The 18632-nt window shown below is 38.9% G+C and overlaps 1 protein-coding gene across 3 annotated transcripts in view; it reads left to right on the plus strand.

The window, feature by feature from the left end:
* The window catches only part of spopla (speckle type BTB/POZ protein like a), a 74166-nt gene extending 61031 nt beyond the window's left edge, over positions 1-13135 (plus strand). For 2 of the 3 annotated variants that reach the window (XM_059970241.1, XM_059970242.1), the window contains 6 exons: positions 1650-1827; positions 1918-1973; positions 2201-2323; positions 3154-3296; positions 3398-3451; positions 5056-13134. In XM_059970241.1, coding sequence (XP_059826224.1) covers positions 1650-1827; positions 1918-1973; positions 2201-2323; positions 3154-3296; positions 3398-3451; positions 5056-5200 — 699 coding nt within the window. In that variant the 3' untranslated portion in view covers positions 5201-13134. Of the gene's footprint in view, positions 1-1649; positions 1828-1917; positions 1974-2200; positions 2324-3153; positions 3297-3397; positions 3452-5055 lie in introns of all 3 variants that reach the window. The other variant, XM_059970243.1, reaches the window with a different exon arrangement.
* The last annotated feature ends 5497 nt before the right edge of the window (positions 13136-18632 follow it).

Raw genomic sequence — 18632 nt, forward strand, 5'->3', positions numbered from 1 at the left:
TCATCCCTGCAGCCATATGGAGAACACTGAACATAAAACACTTTAACACTGTACAGGCCTTTTGGCCCACAATGTTGTGCTGCCTGTTTAACCTACTCATAAGATTAATCAAACCCTTCCCTCTTACGTAGCCCTCCTGTTTTTCTATCATGGTGTGCCTATTTAAGATTTTCTTAAATGCCCCTAACGTACTTGCCTTCACTACCACCCTTGGTAGGGTGTTTAACACACTTGAACTCTTTTTTAAAAAAGCTTCCCTGACATCCATTCCCCACACCCCAATACTTTCCTCCAATCATTTTAATATTATGTTGCCTATTATTAGTCATCTCCACAACATTATCTCGCGGCTCTTGAATTCAATCCTTGGCTAATGAAGGCCAACATTACCATACACCTTCTTAACAGCTCTATCAATTTGAACAGCAACTTTAAGGAATCTGTTGATGAGGACTCCAAAATTGCTCTGTTCTTCCACACTGCAAAGAATCATATTCAAACTTCAAATTCAGCTTTTCAAAGTGAAACAATTCACACTTCTCTGGGTTGAACATCTGCCACTTAGCCCAGCTCTGTATCCTGTCAATGTTCCATTATAACCTATCACAACCTTCTACAGATTCTGCAGGTCCACCAACCTTCGTGTCATTGAAAACTTACGCAGCTTTCCAATTCTTCATCCTAGTCTTTTATAAAAATCATGAAGAGCAGGGATCCCAGAACAGATCCCTGTGGAACAGCACTGGTCACAGACCTTCAAGCAGAATATGCTTCATTTCCAACTAACCTCTGCCTTCTATGAACAAGCCATGATTCCCTGGATCCTATGCTTCCTGACTCTCTAAGTGAGCCTACCAGCTGGAACCTTATCAAGCAACCTACTGCTCTACCTTCATCATAGTACTTTTATCTCGTCCTCAAAGCATTTGATCAGGCTCGTGAGGCATGCCTTTGTCCCTGAAGAAAGCTATGCTGACTATCCCTAATCAAAAAATGTTTCTCCAAGTTCTCAAATCTTTACCTCTAAATCTTCTCCAATAATTTTTCCACCACTGAAGTAAGACTCACCGGGGTATAATTCTCAGTATTATTCCTACTCCCTTGCTTAAACAAAAGGAATAACACTCCAATTATCTGGCACTTCTATGGCCAGTAAGGATGCACAGATTAGCACCAAGGGCACAGAAATCTTTCCACACCTCCCATTGTAACCTGAGGTATATCCCATCTAGCTCTCGGGACTTAATGACCCTAATGTTTTCTTAAATCTTAAGTGAACTTCTTTCTTCCACTTGACAAGGTGTTCCACATCTCCTGTCAACCATGATTCCTCCATCCTACCATACTTCCCTTGGCTCGATGAAACAGACCTATCTGGAACCCCGTGCAAATGCTCCTTAATCAATGTCCGTCTTTCCATTGTTCATTTCCTTGAGTGTTTTGGTTGCTGTCTCCCAATACCCAAATGTCTTGCCACCTAGATCGTAAGACATTTAAGGCTATTGTTATCCTAAATATAATCTGAAAGGCAAATAAGTAATTCCCTAGCAGCTATTTATTAATATTTATTTCAGCTGAATTAATTACAATTTTTTTTAAACCTAATGTTTATTGGTTTTGAAACTTGTGTTCTTTCTGCTCTGGTTTAGGTGAGTGTAGTTCAAGATTCTGTTAATATATCCGGCCAATCAAATATGAATACATTAAAAGTTCCAGAATGTCGTCTAGCAGATGATTTGGGGAATCTATTGGAAAGTTCTAGATTCACAGATTGCTCCCTTTATGTAGGAGGGCAAGAATTTAAAGCTCACAAATCAATTTTAGCAGGTAGGTAAGCTTGGATGTCAAGTTACGTGTATTTTATTAGCAAAAAGAAATCCTGATTTTTTAATACTCTTTTTCCTTTCCATTTGACAGCTCGTTCTCCTGTTTTTAATGCTATGTTTGAACATGAAATGAAAGAAAGTAAGAGGGTAAGAATCCTATGTACTTGTTATTTTCAAGTTTAAGTCCTGATTATGAAATTGGTTTTACAGTTTGATTCTAGTTTTGACGATAATGTGACTAAGTGTATCTTCATAAAAATAATTATTGTAGGAGAAATGCAATTGCTACATTGATGGAATATTAACGAAGCTATCTAGTTTTAAACTCTGTTCATGTATACTCATTTATTTTTCTTTTCAATTTTTCCCAACAGAATAGAGTAGAAATTAATGATGTAGATCCAGAAGTTTTTAAAGAAATGATGAGATTTATCTACACAGGAAAAGCACCAAATCTTGATAAAATGGCTGACAACCTGTTAGCAGCTGCAGACAAAGTAAGTAATGAGTATTCTGAAGCAGGTGTCCAGAAAATGTAGATATAATGTGCATCTCAAGTCATCTAGATGCCTGGAAGTACTTATGACAATGACATAAATGTCATGCAAGAATATTTTTGAAGGCAAATGACTGTTGTTTTGCATATGACAAATTGCCATAGCAAATGAGATTGGATTATCTAGATTTTAAAGTGTTGGGATAAGAAATTTCACTAAAAATATTGTACAGTTTGAGCTCGTCAGAAACCATAAAATATTCAATGTTCTGTTGAATGCAGAAGCATGCCTTGGTTGAATGATCTAACGCCCATCATGTTCAAGTGTGCATCATTCCCTCAAATTGCTCAGACATGTTGCTAATGATTAGCTCCCCTCCTCGTTTTGTCTCCTTGCAGTACACATACTCTCCAAATTTCTCCATCAGCATTCTCCCATTACCGTACATTCCTCATGATGTTGTATTACCCCTAAAATATCACTTGAAGCACTTTGGATTGTACCAAAGCAAATGAGGTGATCCATTTGGCACTTCCGTGCGCAACTGTTGGGAATTTGAGCCATAAAATAAGTAGCTAAAATAATCTTTGAAATTGGTAAGATATTGGGTTTTTTTTAGTGTGTTTTTTGTGAATTTAAAGTTCTGGTTTGTATATTGATGTTTTATTGCATTTATAGAAGATTTTTTGAAAGGGACTTATTTGAGCTGCTTTGGAAAAATGGAAGCTGCTTTTTTGATCTAGATTAAATCTTCGGTTAGTAAATTGCATTTCTAGTTGTCATTTCCCATCATGGTCGGGTAATGGATTTTTTTCTCTATCTCCTTACAGTATGCACTAGATCGACTAAAGGTCATGTGTGAAGAAACTTTGTGTAGTAACCTCTCAGTTGAAAATGTTGCAGAAATTCTCATTCTTGCAGATTTGCACAGCGCAGAGCAACTGAAAGCACAAGCAATAGACTTCATTAACAGGCAAGTGTCATTGCTTTCTGTCTTGTGTTATCTAGATTGCCAAATATTTATCTTAAATGTCTGATGTTATTTATTCTTTTCCTTACGGTTTTTCCTAATAGGTGCAGTGTTCTCCGACAACTTGGGTGTAAGGATGGGAAAAACTGGAGTAACAAGTCAGTAATGTGATGGAATATTTAATTTTGGGTTTATCACTGTGCATCATTTGTGACTTTTTTTGCACCAAAGTAGTCCATTTTTGATTTTGGACCTTTTTATCCATTTTTGATTTAACATAGAAGAGCACCTACAATGTAGTCAAGAAAACATTCCACAAAAAGCTATCCAAAGAATAAAATGAAACTTGAAAGGTTTGCCATCTCAGACTAGAAAGTTTTAAAACATTTTGTGAAATACTGTGAAGAAATTTTTATGGGCTTTATCTATTTCACCAATGCCTTTTTATGATTTGCTTGGGAATTTGGTAATAGAATCAGGTCTTTCTAATGTAACAATTTGTTCTTATCTGAAAATTGTTAACAATCAAACTTGCTGGTAAGGTAGTGAGAGTCAATTTGTAACTATCTCTTGAATTTAAAGACATTCTTAAAAGCTTGAAGATTTGCATAGCACAGAGCAACTGAAATTCTTTTAAAGTCCTTTTGTAAATTGAGAAAAGTACAGGTCTTACAAAAACAAAATAAAATATCCCTATTGTGAAATGGCCCTTTTTAGCTATATTCCATTTCCTGACAGCATATGAGAGTGCAATGGCCTAAATCGGAGCTTCCCAACGTGGGGTCCACAGACCCTCCAGGTAATGGTTGGGGGCTATGGGAATAAAAAAGGTTGAGTACCCCTGGCCTAAATGTGTGAAGTTGGGTAAAGTACAACTGTCAGTTTGTTCATTTTTTTTTAATTCAGCATTTAAGAGGAAGAGCTGAATTTCAGTTAGAGTAGAGGGAAGTCAAAAGGTGGAATGGAAGAGAGCACAAAGTGGTACAGCAAAGGGGTGAGGAATAAAATGAGTGAGTAAGAAGGGAGAACTAAAAAGGAAAGATTTGCAAAGCAAAAGTATCTTTCCCCATCAGCAGCTAGTTGGATCAGTCCAGTGAAACCTGATTTTATCCTCCAGGGAAGATCAGATTCAGGTTTGTTACTACTGATGTATGTCATGAAATGTATTGTTTTGCGGCAGCAGTACAGTGCAAGTTTTTTTTAAACTAAGTTATAAGATGGTGAAAATAATAATGTGGTAGTGTTTGTGGGTTCATGTACTGTTCAGAGATCTGGTGGTGGAGGAGAAGAAGCTGTTCTTCAAACATTAAGTGTGGGTCTTCAGGCCCATGTACCTTCTTCCCCATGATAGTAACATGAAGAGGGCATGTCCTGCCTGGATGGTGTGGGTCTTTAATGATGGATGTTGACTTCTTGAACCACCATCTCCTGAAGATAACATTGATGCTAAGGAGGGTTGTGCCCATGGAACTGGCTGAGTCTGCAAACCACTTCAACCTATTGAGATCCTGTGCAATGGAAGTTCCATATCAGGCTGATGCAACTAGTCAGAAGGCTCTTCACTGTAGATTCAATAGGAATTTGCAAGAGTTCCTAATATGCAGTAATTTGGTAAAGAAAGCTTCATTGTCTAAAGCAAATCCCTCATTAATAAAACATTATTCTCCAGATCTTTAAACACCAGCTAATAATTGTGTGCTAATTATTTACAAATACTGTGCTGATTTTCTGATAGCTTTTTACCAATTTTTCTCAATTACAGCCATGCCACTGACGTAATGGAGACAGAAGGCTGGAAATCGATGATCCACTCCCACCCTCATTTAGTTGCAGAGGCCTTCCGAGCACTAGCAACGGCACAGTGCCCTACTTTTGGTATTCCACGCAAACGATTAAAACAGTCGTAATTGTGCTAGAGGACTTTAGGTACTGATCTTGCTACTGACTTTGTGTAGAGGTATTTCTACCTTGCACCCACCCATGCAGGATGAAGACTTCGTCAGTTGCATACACAGGACACAACCTGAACTTTAACCGTCTTTTAATTGCTCTGCTGAAGGATGTGTTCAAGTATGGTCTTCAGCTTTAAATTAGTTTACATGCTTTTCTCTCAGCCACTTAAACAGCCTTAAATATTTTTCATCCTTCTAGTTCAGTTTAAATATTTTTTATGTTTCCTTATTTTTTAAATTAATGTGTGCCTTGTCAAAAGACTAGGCTATGCAGAATTGCATCAGAAACCAAAATGCAGAACCATCCATTGAATAGTTGAAAAAGGCAAATGTACCTTCTAACACTTTTCTAAGTGTTTGCTCTTTCACATGAAAGTATAATTAATAATTAACTTCCCTGCAAATCTGTCTATTAACCTTAATTAGCCAACAATTGGAGCAGTTAGCTATAACCACTCACCTTTCAATATTAGTTTTCAATTGTGATTTTCCTCAATACACATTTGCATTATGGATACTGTTAAAATTCTGCATGACAGCCTGAAAGGGATGTACCATTCAATAGCACATGTCCTTATTGGGCCAGTGGTATATGAAGTACGTGGTTGGTTTGTGAACCACCATTTTCTTTTCAGTGTTTGTAAACTTTGTTTACAGTTTGGAATTTCTACTGTACAGATTTTTTTTTGAAGATTAAATTCACAATTTTGGCAGAAATGTTAAAGACCTTTGTTACAATTGTGTGAAAATGGTTTGTAATGTTCAGCAACCTTCTAGAACTTGAGATTGCAACATAACTGAAGTAGAAACACTATAATTTGTGATACTGATGTACCAAAACATTGGAATGATTCAATTAAATATATTTAACTTGAATAACAAAAGAGCATTTCTGAAGACTATCCCTTTAAAATTCCCAAAACAATGTTAAGACACTGAAGATCACCTGATCAAATTAATTTTTCCAGAATATGTTTACGATATTTCTATCCCTTTAACTTCACAAGAATTTTCTGTTCACCTTACTTTCCTTGAGGTGCTGATTCTTTTGGATCTAGATCCATGGGTGCTGGCCGCCCACCACCATCCAGTATCTCACCCAAGTGGCTGTGGCTCAAGTGTGACTTTCATATGGCTATTTTAACCACTGGGGGACAGTCAAGCATATTGCAGTACTCACCCAACATGCAGCTTGGATGGCAATCAGAAGTGAGAACCCTGGATAATTTCCCATTTTACCCAAGTGGGTTTATAGCCCACTAGAGCAGCTCTGCTGCTAGTTCAGCTAAACCATCTAGCTCAGCACAGCTTAGCATTTGAAACAGATTTTCCTGGTACATGTGGCTCAGTGACTCACTGGATAAACTTACTGAGCCACTGAGGAGAATTCCATTTTTAGATTGAACAGGTATTGTAATCAAGTCATTTGTCTGAGACACTGCTAAGGTAACACTGTAAATTTTGTAGAAAACTCCACATTTCAGAACAATGATTTTTGCAATGCCTCAAATTGACGTTACATGGCAATTGATTTGCTTATGTTTTGCTATTTTATTTATTATGCATCAATATATTTCATAAAAAAGACTTGTGTTAGGTTAAAGAAACTTTGTAAAACTTTATAAATGCAATTGAATGCACTAATTTGTATCAGCAGTAGGCTAATTTGTTCATTCTGTAGGCTATTGTTTCGTGAAAATCATTTTTTGTTAGAGTGCTCAAATATTTTTTAAAAATTGGAAGTTCAAGAAGCCAATGGGTTTAATTTGTCAATGTATCTGTTTACTGTCATATCACAAATTCAAAGTATGGTTGCATGAACTACACACCATGAAAATTTGAATAAAACATCTTAAAAATGAGTATTGAAATGCTTGTTCAAAAATAATGCTTAGTACTTCTACTGAGGAGTTTGAATATGAATAGTTTTTAATTTTAATAATTTTATTTATTTGTGAATTGGTTATTTTAGCCAGGGCAGTGCCATCTTGTATAATTTTATTCATTTAATCATTTCCTCTTCCCAAAATTAGGGAAGATAAGAATATGCATTAGCCTTTGGTCGACAGTGAAATATCATAGTCAGAAAGAAGTCATCTCTGTCTTTTTCTTTTGAATTTCTTTTGTCCTTTTTATATTATAATTTCTCTGCTTCTGATTCAGTTTCTTATTCATAGTCCAAATAGGATATGCTCTGTGTGATTGAGAAGAGGGGTGACAAATACCTTTGAGCATATTTCAGTGTAATTTGAAACGGGATCCTTTGTTTTAAAAGTGGGCAGTTTGAAAAGAGTAGACTTGTTGAACTTAAAAACCAGATTTCACTTATCTAATTAGGTTTCGCTTAATAATGAGAAGAACAGGAGTAGGCAGTTTTCCCTTTGAATATTTAGTGAGATGGCTGATACATAGTCTAATTTCATATTTATTTATCCTAATATCCTGTAATGCTTTTGGTTAATAATAACCTATTATTCTAGATATATAAGCCAAGTTGTTGATAATGATGCAGAAGAGTTCCAAATTTCTATCAGCAGCCAGATGTAGAAGTATCTCCCAACCACTACATATACAGTACTGGCCTTTCAGCCCATGATGTTGTGCTGGCTTTATAACCCCTCCTACATAGCCCACTATTTTACTATCATTATTTTGCCTATCTAAGAGTTTATGAAATGTCCCTAAAGTACCACTGTCCCTGGCAGAGTGTGCCATGCATGCACCATTTAGTAAAGAATTTACTCTTGACATCCTTCCCCACCCACCCCAATACTTACCTCCAATCATAAGACATAGGAGCAGAATTAGGTCACATGGCATATCGAATCTTCTTCATTATTTCATCATGGCTGATTTATTATCCTTGTCACCCCATTCTTCTGCCTTTTCCCCATAACTTTCCATGCCCTGACTAACCAAGAAACTATCAACCTCTGCTTTAAATGTACTTAATGACTTAGCCTTCATAGCCGTCTGTGGCAATGATCCACCATCCTCTGGCTGAAGAAATTCCTTCTCAGTTTTGTCCCACTGTTCTGAGGCTATGCCCTCTAGTCCTAGACTCACCCACTATGGGGAAACATCTTCTCCACATCCAGTCTGTCCAGGCATTTCGATAGTCAATAGGTCAATAGTCAACCCCCCCCCCCCCCCCCCACCATTCTTCTAAACTCCAGTGAGTACAGGCTCAAAGCCATTAAACCTCATGAACCTCCTTTGAACTATCTCCAATGTCAGCACATCTTTAGATGAAGAGCCCAGAACTGCTCACAAGTGTCTGACCAATGCCTTATAAAGCCTCAGCATCACTTCCTAACTTTTATATTTTAGTCCCTCAACGAATGTTAACATTACATCTGCCCTCCTTACCACTGACTCAACCTGCAAATTAACCTTAAGAGAATTGTACACAAGTACTCCCAAGTAAAAAGCAATGTGGCGTACAGGATCACCTGCAGAGACTGCAGCAAGAACTACGTAGACCAGACAGGATGTAAATGCTCGACTCATTTACGGGAACATAAATGGGCAGTACGAAGACACGATCCATTGTTGCTGATATCAGTACATGAATATCAAGAAGGACACAATGGAAGTTCTGGCACAGACAAAAGTAAAAAATTTTAGAAGCATGGCTGTCTTCTGAAAACTCTACACAAACATATTGAAATCAATGTCTCTACAAGCCTTTAAGAGCCAATGGAATTCAAAGGACAACTGAAGGGTTAGCCAATCAGGACTGGAGCAAGAGAATGGGGAGGGCACTGTATAAATGTGGGCACTCCCAGAGAGAAGCACTAACAACTACGCACTTGAAGATCTCACCTTGACTAGTGATGAAACATCCACAAGCTTGGCAAACCCTGCAACATACTGTTATGATTTTTAAATTTTCTATGCATTTACAAAAAAGTCTTTGCCTTTATTCCTTCTACTGAAGTGCATGATCATACACTTCCTGAAAAAATACCTGCCCCTCCACCTATCTTTGTGTCATCTGCAAACCTGGCCACAAACCGTTAATTTCATCATCCAAATCATTGTCCTATAATATGAAAAGAAACAGTCCCAATGCTGGCAGAACACCACTTTGTCACCAGCTGCCAACCAGAATAGGCCACCCCCCCTTATTCAGACACTTTACCTCCTGCCCATCTTCTATCCATGCTAGTATTATTCCTATAACACCATGGGTATTTGTTAAGCAGCTTCATGTTCAGCACCTTGTCAAAGGCCTTCTGAAAAATCTAAGTAAATAATAGCCACTGTCTTACATTTTCCCTTAAGGAAACCATGCTAACTTTGGTATACTTTATCATATACCTTCAAGTAGCCCAAAATCTCATCTTCAATATTGGACTCCAACACCTTCCCAACCACTGAAGTGGGGCTAACTATCCTTTCTTCTGCCTCCCACCCTTAGAGTGGAGTGACAGTTGCAATTTTCCAGTTCTCTAGAAGTATTTCTGAATCTCCTTAATAATAGCAACTACCCTCACTTCTGCCCACTGACATTCTTGAGTTCATCTGCCATTTTTTCTCCATTACTACCTTTCCAGTGTCATTTTCCAGGGGTTCACTATCCATTTTTGCTGTCTTTTACTCTTTATATATCTGAAAAAACTTTCGGTATCCTCTGGTATATTTGGCTAGCTTACTTTTTGTCTCCTTATGATTTTTTTAGTTGCCTTCCATTGGGTTTTAAAAACTTCCCAATTCTCTAACTTCCCATTAATTCTTACTATATGCCCTCTCTTGCTTTTATGCTGCCTTTGACTTCCTTGTCACCTGCGGTTGCATCATTCTCCCTTTAGAATACTACTTCATCTTTGGGATGTATCTATCCTGCACCTTCTGAATTGCCCCCAGAAGCTCCAGCAGTTGCTGTTCTGCTATCACCTCCCCCGCTAGTGTCCCCTTCCAATCAACTTCGCCCAGCTCTTCTCTCATGCCTCTAATTCCATCAACTCCACTGTAATATTGATACATCTGACTTATCTTCTCCTAAGATGCAAAGTGAATTCTATCATATTATGATCACTTCATCCCAAGGGTTCCTTTATCTTCATCTGCTTAATCAAATTTGCAACTGGCTTCTGATGCAACTTGTTGCAACTGCTTCTGATGGGCCCTGATAGGTCATTTCCCATCCCCACCATAGTATCAAAGAGGTAGACTTGTTGCGATCACTTTCAAACTATACTCCCTTCTGGCCGGAAGTCTGGCTATATTTCTAACAATGCTTCTTGTATACCTGCATATCAGGTCGCCTCTTATCCTCATTGCTCCAAGCAGAAAAGCCTCATCTCACTCAACCTGTCTTCATAAGATATGCCCTTTAGTTTAGGCATCATTCTGGTAAATCTCTGCACCCTCTCTAAAGCTTCCACATTATTATTATTATAATGAGGCAACCAGAACTACTTGCAATATTCCAAGTTTGGTCGAACAGGATTTTATAAGTCTGGAATGAGCAAAGAGACCAGAACAGATCCCTGTAGAACACAACTGCTCATTGACCTACAGACAAAACACTCCAATTACTTATCACCACCCCCAACATTTTCTGCCTTCTGCAGGGACCACTCTTTCTGTGGTTCCCTGGTTCACTCATCCCTTTCCATCCTCAACACTTTCCCCTGCATCCATTGCACCCCATTCTGCTTTGCCCACTGCATTTAGTGTTTGTGATAATCACCTTCTCTACATCGATGAGACCAGGTGTAAAATCTGTGACTGCTTGGCTGCACACATGCACTCTTATCTACAGTGGCCATCTCAGGCTCCCAGTTGCATGCCATTTTAGTTTCCCACTCCAAAATGACCTGCCTCCCCTGCCAGGATGTGGCACTACAGTTTATATTCCACTCGAGTAGCCTGCGAACCAATGTTAAGAAGTAGCTCATCATTCCTTTCATGTCAGGTTCTGTTTATCACCTTCCTTATTTGATTCCAGAATCTGCAACCCTTCGTCTCCACCTTGCAGATTTTCATTTTCTGTCTTTTACCCTCTCCGCCCCTCTCCCCCTCTCTCTCACCCCCCCCCTCCTCTGTCCCTACCCCCTCCACCTTCATCCCTGTGTAAATGTCATGGTGTATTTTCTTCGTGTTAGGCACAAGATGTACAGGAAGTGTAATTTGTCTAATTTACTTTAGGTCTCTAAGTGTTCATCTATTTCCTAGATCACTAATCTTTAAAATATTACAGCAGCATTTCCCTGCCTTTGAATTATTGAAGCTCCCTCTGTAAGCACATTCATAAAAATGGCCTTGTGCTTAGAACCCCAAACTGGAAAGAATTAAATTTAATTTCCACATACCGTTCTCTCTTGAAGTAGAGAGCTAGGATTTCCTGCACTAGATTTTGACCCTATGCTTTCCTTTGATTAGGTTTCTAGTGCTCTTTTGTTGGTGTTCTGGTCTGCAAATACTTGTATGTGATTAGCTTTTTCTCTTTTTTTTACAATGGGAGCTTGTCCTGTAATTACTAATTGCATTTAAACCTATAAGCTATTCTCCCTGTCTTGTGCATTATCAAAAGATGTGCAAGATGAATAATAACATTTAAATGCAGTGGATTCTGGTTAATGGAGACTTATCAGGACCAGTACATTTTGGTCCAATTAAGCAGCTGTCCCAATTAGCTGAAGTTTCATGGAAATGGAGGTAGATATATATAAATTTGAAAATATAACTACAGTACTAGAAAACTGTAAGAACTCCTAACAGTTATCGACGGAGGAATTCATCCAGTGTACGCAATGAAGAAAATCAGCACAGGCTTCTAGTGTAGATAATAGGCTGTCTTCTTACAGCGCTATCGACATTGCATCCTCCAAATCTTAATTTTTGTTGTAACATTCAAGATGATTGTTGATACCTTCAAACTCCTCCAAGTTGAAGTAGTTAATTACACTCCCAGCTGTTTTTGGCATCACCAAGTCTGAATGCTGAGCAAAACCGTTTATTTCTTGCCAACTATCAGAAAATTTACTGCTTTTTTAAACACAATCATGCACAACTGATGTTATGGGTCTGCTCTAGACATGGTGTAGCGTCTAATGGCCACACAAGTGCGCCTGACTGATTCTAGTTAGAACCTGTTCAAGTCTCCTACTCCAATTATGCAGCATAGTGTCCCAAATAAATGAAAGGAATACCGGCAATTTTCTTGATTAGATTTTGTTCTTTAAGAGTTGTCCCAAATAACCAGCTGCCCTAATTAACTGATTGTCTAATTAAGCAGAACCCACTGTACTTCTGGTCTTGTATTAAAACAACCCTGATTGCCAATCAGCAATTTCTTCCCTCTTTTTATTTTAAGCAGAGAATTTTTACTTTGGGAAGGGATAAAGTGTTTGTAGTTAAAAAGAGTTGTCTATTTGTCTCTTTCTGTGTCTTTGAAGTAAATACAAAAACTCTGGTACAAAATTAGTTTTCGAGAAGAAAGATATGCAATTAAAATGATTTTGAGGATAATGTTGCTGTTAATGGAATTTTATGTCTTCCTTTGATGTAAATGATTTAACTTAATTCATCATGCCTCAAAAGTTTCTAATGTTGCTACTGGCAAAACATCTTCTGGGATATGACTGAAGCCTTTTGATGCAAAAGGGAAAACACCCAATAATAGTTCCTTGCAGCTATGTCTGAGGAGCGTGTCAGATTGAAACCAAGTGGAAGCAATTTGTTTTCATGATTATGAAGAAATAAAAAGTATTTAAAGTTGAAGTAATTTATGCTGACTAAACATTCTACTAAAATATTTCCTTGTGCAAAGAAAGGGATTCAGAAGGAGAAACTGAATCATGCAGTTTCTAGTATCACAGGATCTTTCCTTTTCTTGTGTGTGTGTGTGTACACAGTATGAATGATATAGTGCTTGAACTTTTCAATTCACAGAATCACAAATCTTCAACTCAAAAGAAGACTATTTGGCTCATATCAATACTTGGTTCAATGATGATGAGGGTTTCCATCTCTACCACTCCTCTGCACAATGGGTTCCTGTCCCTATCCTTATTGATTTACATATCTCCCCACTAATCCTTTTACCAAAAACTGTGTCCACTGGTTTTTGATCTCCCTATTATTGGATGGAAGAGTGTAAGAAGTCTTTCCTATTTACTTTATCCAGCCCCTCCATTGATCTTCCCTTCTGCTCCTTAGGTAACATAATCAGTGTTTCCTCAAAGGTATTATTTTGACAAGTTTCCTGTAAATCACTTCTTAAGCCATCCAAATCAGTCACATCTATCCTGTTGTATGGTGATCAGAACAATATGCAATATACAAGCCATAGCCCATTGGTGTTTACTTTTCTAGTAGAATCTCACTACTGTATCTACTCAGTTAAGAAAGAACAGCATTGTCTGTTTTTAAACTTCCTTATTGACCTGCCCTGCTACCCTAAGGATTTGTGTACACACATTTAAAGATTCTTCTGTAACTGCATACCATTTTGTATCCTCCCATTTATTGTATGCTCAGTGACACTTTATTAGCTTGTTAATCCAAATAATTAATTAGTCATGTGGCAGCATAAAAGCATGCAGACATTGTCAAGAGGTTCAGTTGTTCAGACCAAACATCAGAATGGGGAAGAAATGTGAACTAAGGGACTATGTTTTTTGGTGTCAGATGGGGTGGTTGGAGTATCTTAGAAACTGCCAATTAGAAACATGCACAACAGCCTCTAGAGTTTACAGATAATGGTGCAAAAAGCAAAAAAATAACTCAGTGAGTGGCAGTTCTCTGGGTGAAAATGCCTGTGAGAGGTCAGAGGAGAATTGCCTGACTCTTCAAGCTGACAGGAAGGCAGAAGAGAATCTCTGAATGCACATCACATTGAACGTTGAAGTGGATGAGCTACAGCAAAAGACAAGCACTAATATGCATTCAGTAGCCATTTATTAGGTACAGCAGCCATTGAGGGTATATTCCTTTTACGATGCATCTTCCTGATTGTGTAACCTCATGTTTCTATTTGCTGTCTAGCTGATCATGCTATCATCAGTATGTTCCTGCAATCTAATAAAATTATCATTAGCCAAACTATGTGTCATCAACAAACATTAAATCAAGCACCAAAACTTTTGATCTTATAATTTCTTACTTTCTTGATTATTTCTTACAAGACGAAACCTAACATGAGTGTCTTTAAGAGGGAAGCTAACATGAAATCTAATATGAGTGTCTTAAAGGGAAACTGAAAATACACCTGTGCGAATCCCTGCAGACCCTGCAATCTCTGTCTTGGAGGTTGACATCAGAACACCTTTCAAGTTTGTGATTCCCATAAGGCATCATGCTCTAATGGTGTACCTGGTAGGGAACTGTGGATCTCTGGCAATCAACTGACAGGAGTGTTGAAGGTCACCTTCAATCTTGCACCACAGTTGGAGGTGCCCACCAGCTTCAAAAGGACAACAATCATGGCAGTACCCAAGATGAGCTGCCTCAATGACAAATGTGATGAAGTGCTTTGAGAGGTTGGTCATGGCCAGAATCATTTCCTGCCTAAGCAAGGACTGGACCTGCTGTAAAGTGCCTATCACCACAATGGGTCTACAATGGATGAATCTCACTGGCTCTCCATTCGGCCTTGGACCGACTAGGCAATAGCAGTACCTATGCGTGGCTGCTGTTTATTGATTTCAGCTCAGTGTTCAATGCCATCATATCCTCAGTACTAATCACCAAGCTCCAAAACCGGGGCCTCTGTACCTCCCTCCAACCAGATCCTTGATTTCCTTGTTGAGTCCTGAGTCAGTGCAGCTCGGAAATAACATCTCCTCCTGGCTGACAACACAGGTGCACCTCAAACATGCATGCTTAGCCCACTGCTCTACTTTCTCTGTACACATGACTGTGTGGCTAGGCACAGTTCAATTGCCACCCATAAATTTGCAGATGACACAAATATTGTTGGCAGAATTAAAGATGGTGACATGCTCAGGAGTGAATAGATTAGTTTGTTGAGTGGTGTTGCAAAAACAACTTTCCATTCAATGTCATTGATTGTGGATGTCAGGAAGAGAAAGTCAAGGGAACAGATGCCAGTGATTGAGGGACCAGCAGTGGATAGGGTAGTTGTTTCAAGCTCCAAGATGTCTGAACATCAAACCTGGGCCCAACATATTCATCCAATACAATGAAGGCATGACAGCAACTATAATTATTTATGAGTGTGAGGAAATTTGGTATGTCACCAAAGACTTGCAAATTTCTACAGAAGTATGTACAGTGGAGAGCATTCTAACTAGCTACATCACTTTCTGATATGGAGAGGCCCCTGCACAGATTCGAAAAAAGCTGCAGAAAGGCACAAGCAGCCAGCTCCATCAGCTTCCCCAGCATCGGGGACAACTTCAAAATACAATGCCTCAATAAAGTAGGCATCCATCATTCAGGGTATGCTTTCCTTTCATTGCTACCATCAAAGAGGTGGTACAGGAGCCTGAAGATATATACATTTTAGAAATAGCTACTTCTCCTCCATCAGATTTCAGAATGGACAATGAACTCATAGACTGCCTCACTTTTATTTGCTCTCTCTTTACACTAATTTAATTGTATATATTTTATATTGTACTTTGTAGTTTTTTTATTACGTATAGCACAGTACTGCCACAAAACAACTAATTTCATGACATATGCCTGTGCTACTAAACTTGGTTCTTTTTAAAATTCTGTCTTGATTATTAGCATAATAAAACCAAAGGCTGAATCCTGTGAAGCCCCTCTGGCAATAGCCTTTCAGCTACAAAAATATCACTGTTATTTCTTTGCTTTCTGAAATGTAGACAGTTTAATTTCCAATGGCAGACGGCATTTAATCCAGTTTATTGTGCAGTGCTACACTTTGGTAAGGAGACAGTATGCTATTAGGGGGAAGACCCTCAACTGTATTGATGAATAGAGGGATCTTGGGGGTCCAAGTTCAGAGCTTCTTGAAAGTGACTATGCAGGTTGATAGGGTGGTTAAGAAGGCATATGGCATTTAACCATAACCCCCTCCCCGAGAACTACGAACTATTGCTGTTGCCATGCTGCTATTGAGAGAGAGAGATAAATCCCAGGCAAGAACATCTGCTACAGATAAGAGGGGGAGAGAAACTGTTGATTTATGATATTTTGACTCTTCCTGGATTATTTACCTTCCACTACAAGGACTTTACTTTGCTTGTTAACATTCCTCAGGAGATAGCAGGAGTGGCCTGATTTGATGGACACGGTCATTCAGAGTTGATGGATAGCTGAGACCCCATGAGTGGGGATAAAAAGACAGGTCTGGAGAGACACCCTTCAGACACACCAGTGGACAGTGGACTGAGTGTTGGGAACCCACAGAAAGGTCGGGGCTTCGGAGACCAAACCAGGAGACCGGTCAGTAAAGCTCACAGTGTTACAGCAGGGTCGGTGGGGACTTGTGTGTGTGTCCAGTCACGCCAGAGTGACGAGTCCACCGCAGAAGAACGGTCTAGCTGAAGACCAGAGGGGTCATAACTGAATGACCACAACGATACGACGGATTAAAAAAGCCACAAAAGGTTTGCCTGCCGCAGCTGTTGCTGTTACATCTCGCTTGCTCTCTCTCTCTCTCTCTCCAACGATTTCAATACAACAACCATAACCACCTCAGCATTTATGGACTGATCTCTACTTTCCTATGACAATTCATTTACCCCTAGACATCGATAGAGCTTGTTTATTCTTTATTATTATTCCTACACTTTTAGGTTTATTACTGCTAACTTGTTTTATATGTATATTTGCACTTTTAATATTGTATTGTGTAGTTTACTAATAAACACCTTTAGTTTGGTACCACCAGACTCCAACGGATTCTTCTTTCTCTGCTGGTCAGACAGCCAGTTACGGGGTACGTAACACTCTATAATAAATTTTGTCAGCCATCCAGATGAGGAGAATTTGATAAAATCAAATGATAATTAGATTCAAGCCACCACTGCAACCAAGACCATTCTGAAATAAATATTGCAGAAGTAGATAAGATTATTTGATCCTACTAGTGGAATTGTTGATCTATGGGTGATAAAGCAAGACTATTTATGTACTACACTGGTGACAGGATTGATTTTACTCAAAGGCAGATTTGATGTGCAAAAGACATTTTTGTTGATTGAACTGGGATATCAGCTTCTGAAGAGAAGTGGGAACAACAAAATAAAATCTTCTAGTATTGCTGGATAGGCTTTTTCCTCATATAGGCATGAAGATATTCCAGTATCTTATGGCACCTATACAGCAGTAAACCACAATGTTGTAAATTCTGACATAAGAACAGTCAGCACAAATGTGATATTCACAATACCTAAACTTGAAAATAACTGCCATAGATTTATCCTTTAGGTCTTCAATACAAAGCACATGTGTAATGGTGAAATATTCAAACAATTAGACAATAGACAATAGGTGCAGAAGTAGACCATTCGGCCCTTTGAGCCTGCACCGCCATTTTGAGATCATGGCAGATCAACTACTATCAATACCCGGTTCCTGCCTTGTCCCCATATCCCTTGATTCCCCAATCCATAAGATACCTATCTAGCTCCTTCTTGAAAGCATCCAGAGAATTGGCCTCCACTGCCTTCCGAGGCAGTGCATTCCAGACCCTCACAACTCTCTGGGAGAAGAAGTTTTTCCTTAACTCTGTCCTAAATGACCTACCCCTTATTCTCAAACCATGCCCTCTGGTGCTGGACTCTCCCAGCATCTGGAACATATTTCCTGCCTCTATCTTGTCCAATCCCTTAATAATCTTATATGTTGCAATCAGAGCCCCTCTCAATCTCCTTAATTCCAGCGTGTACAATCCCAGTCTCTCTAACCTCTCTGCGTAAGACAGTCCTGACATCCCAGGAATTAACTTCGTGAATCTACGCTGCACCTCCTCTATAGCCAAGATGTCCTTCCTTAACCCTGGAGACCAAAACTGTACACAATACTCCAGGTGTGGTCTCACCAGGGCCCTGTAGAAATGCAAAAGAATTTCCTTGCTCTTGTACTCAATTCCCTTTGTAATAAAGGCCAATATTCCATTAACCTTCTTCACTGCCTGCTGCACTTGCTCATTAACCTTCAGTGACTGATGAACAAGTACTCCTAGATCTCTTTGTATTTCTCCCTCACCTAACTCTACACCGTTCAGATAGTAATCTGCCAATTGTGGCGTTCCAAGTAAAAGAAGAATAGCCCTTAACTCAGCAGTGGAGTTATCGGGGCACAGTCTTTTGACAGTATTTCCATAGCAAGCTATTCTTGTTTTTACGAGGCTGAGTTGCTAGCTCGACACTGAACCCGACTTGGATTCGAACTCGGGAACCTTCGCTCTGGAGTTTGGTGCTGATATTATTGCGCAACC

The sequence above is a fragment of the Hypanus sabinus genome, chromosome 5 (genome assembly GCF_030144855.1).
Source record: "Hypanus sabinus isolate sHypSab1 chromosome 5, sHypSab1.hap1, whole genome shotgun sequence".
Lineage (NCBI taxonomy): Eukaryota > Metazoa > Chordata > Chondrichthyes > Myliobatiformes > Dasyatidae > Hypanus > Hypanus sabinus.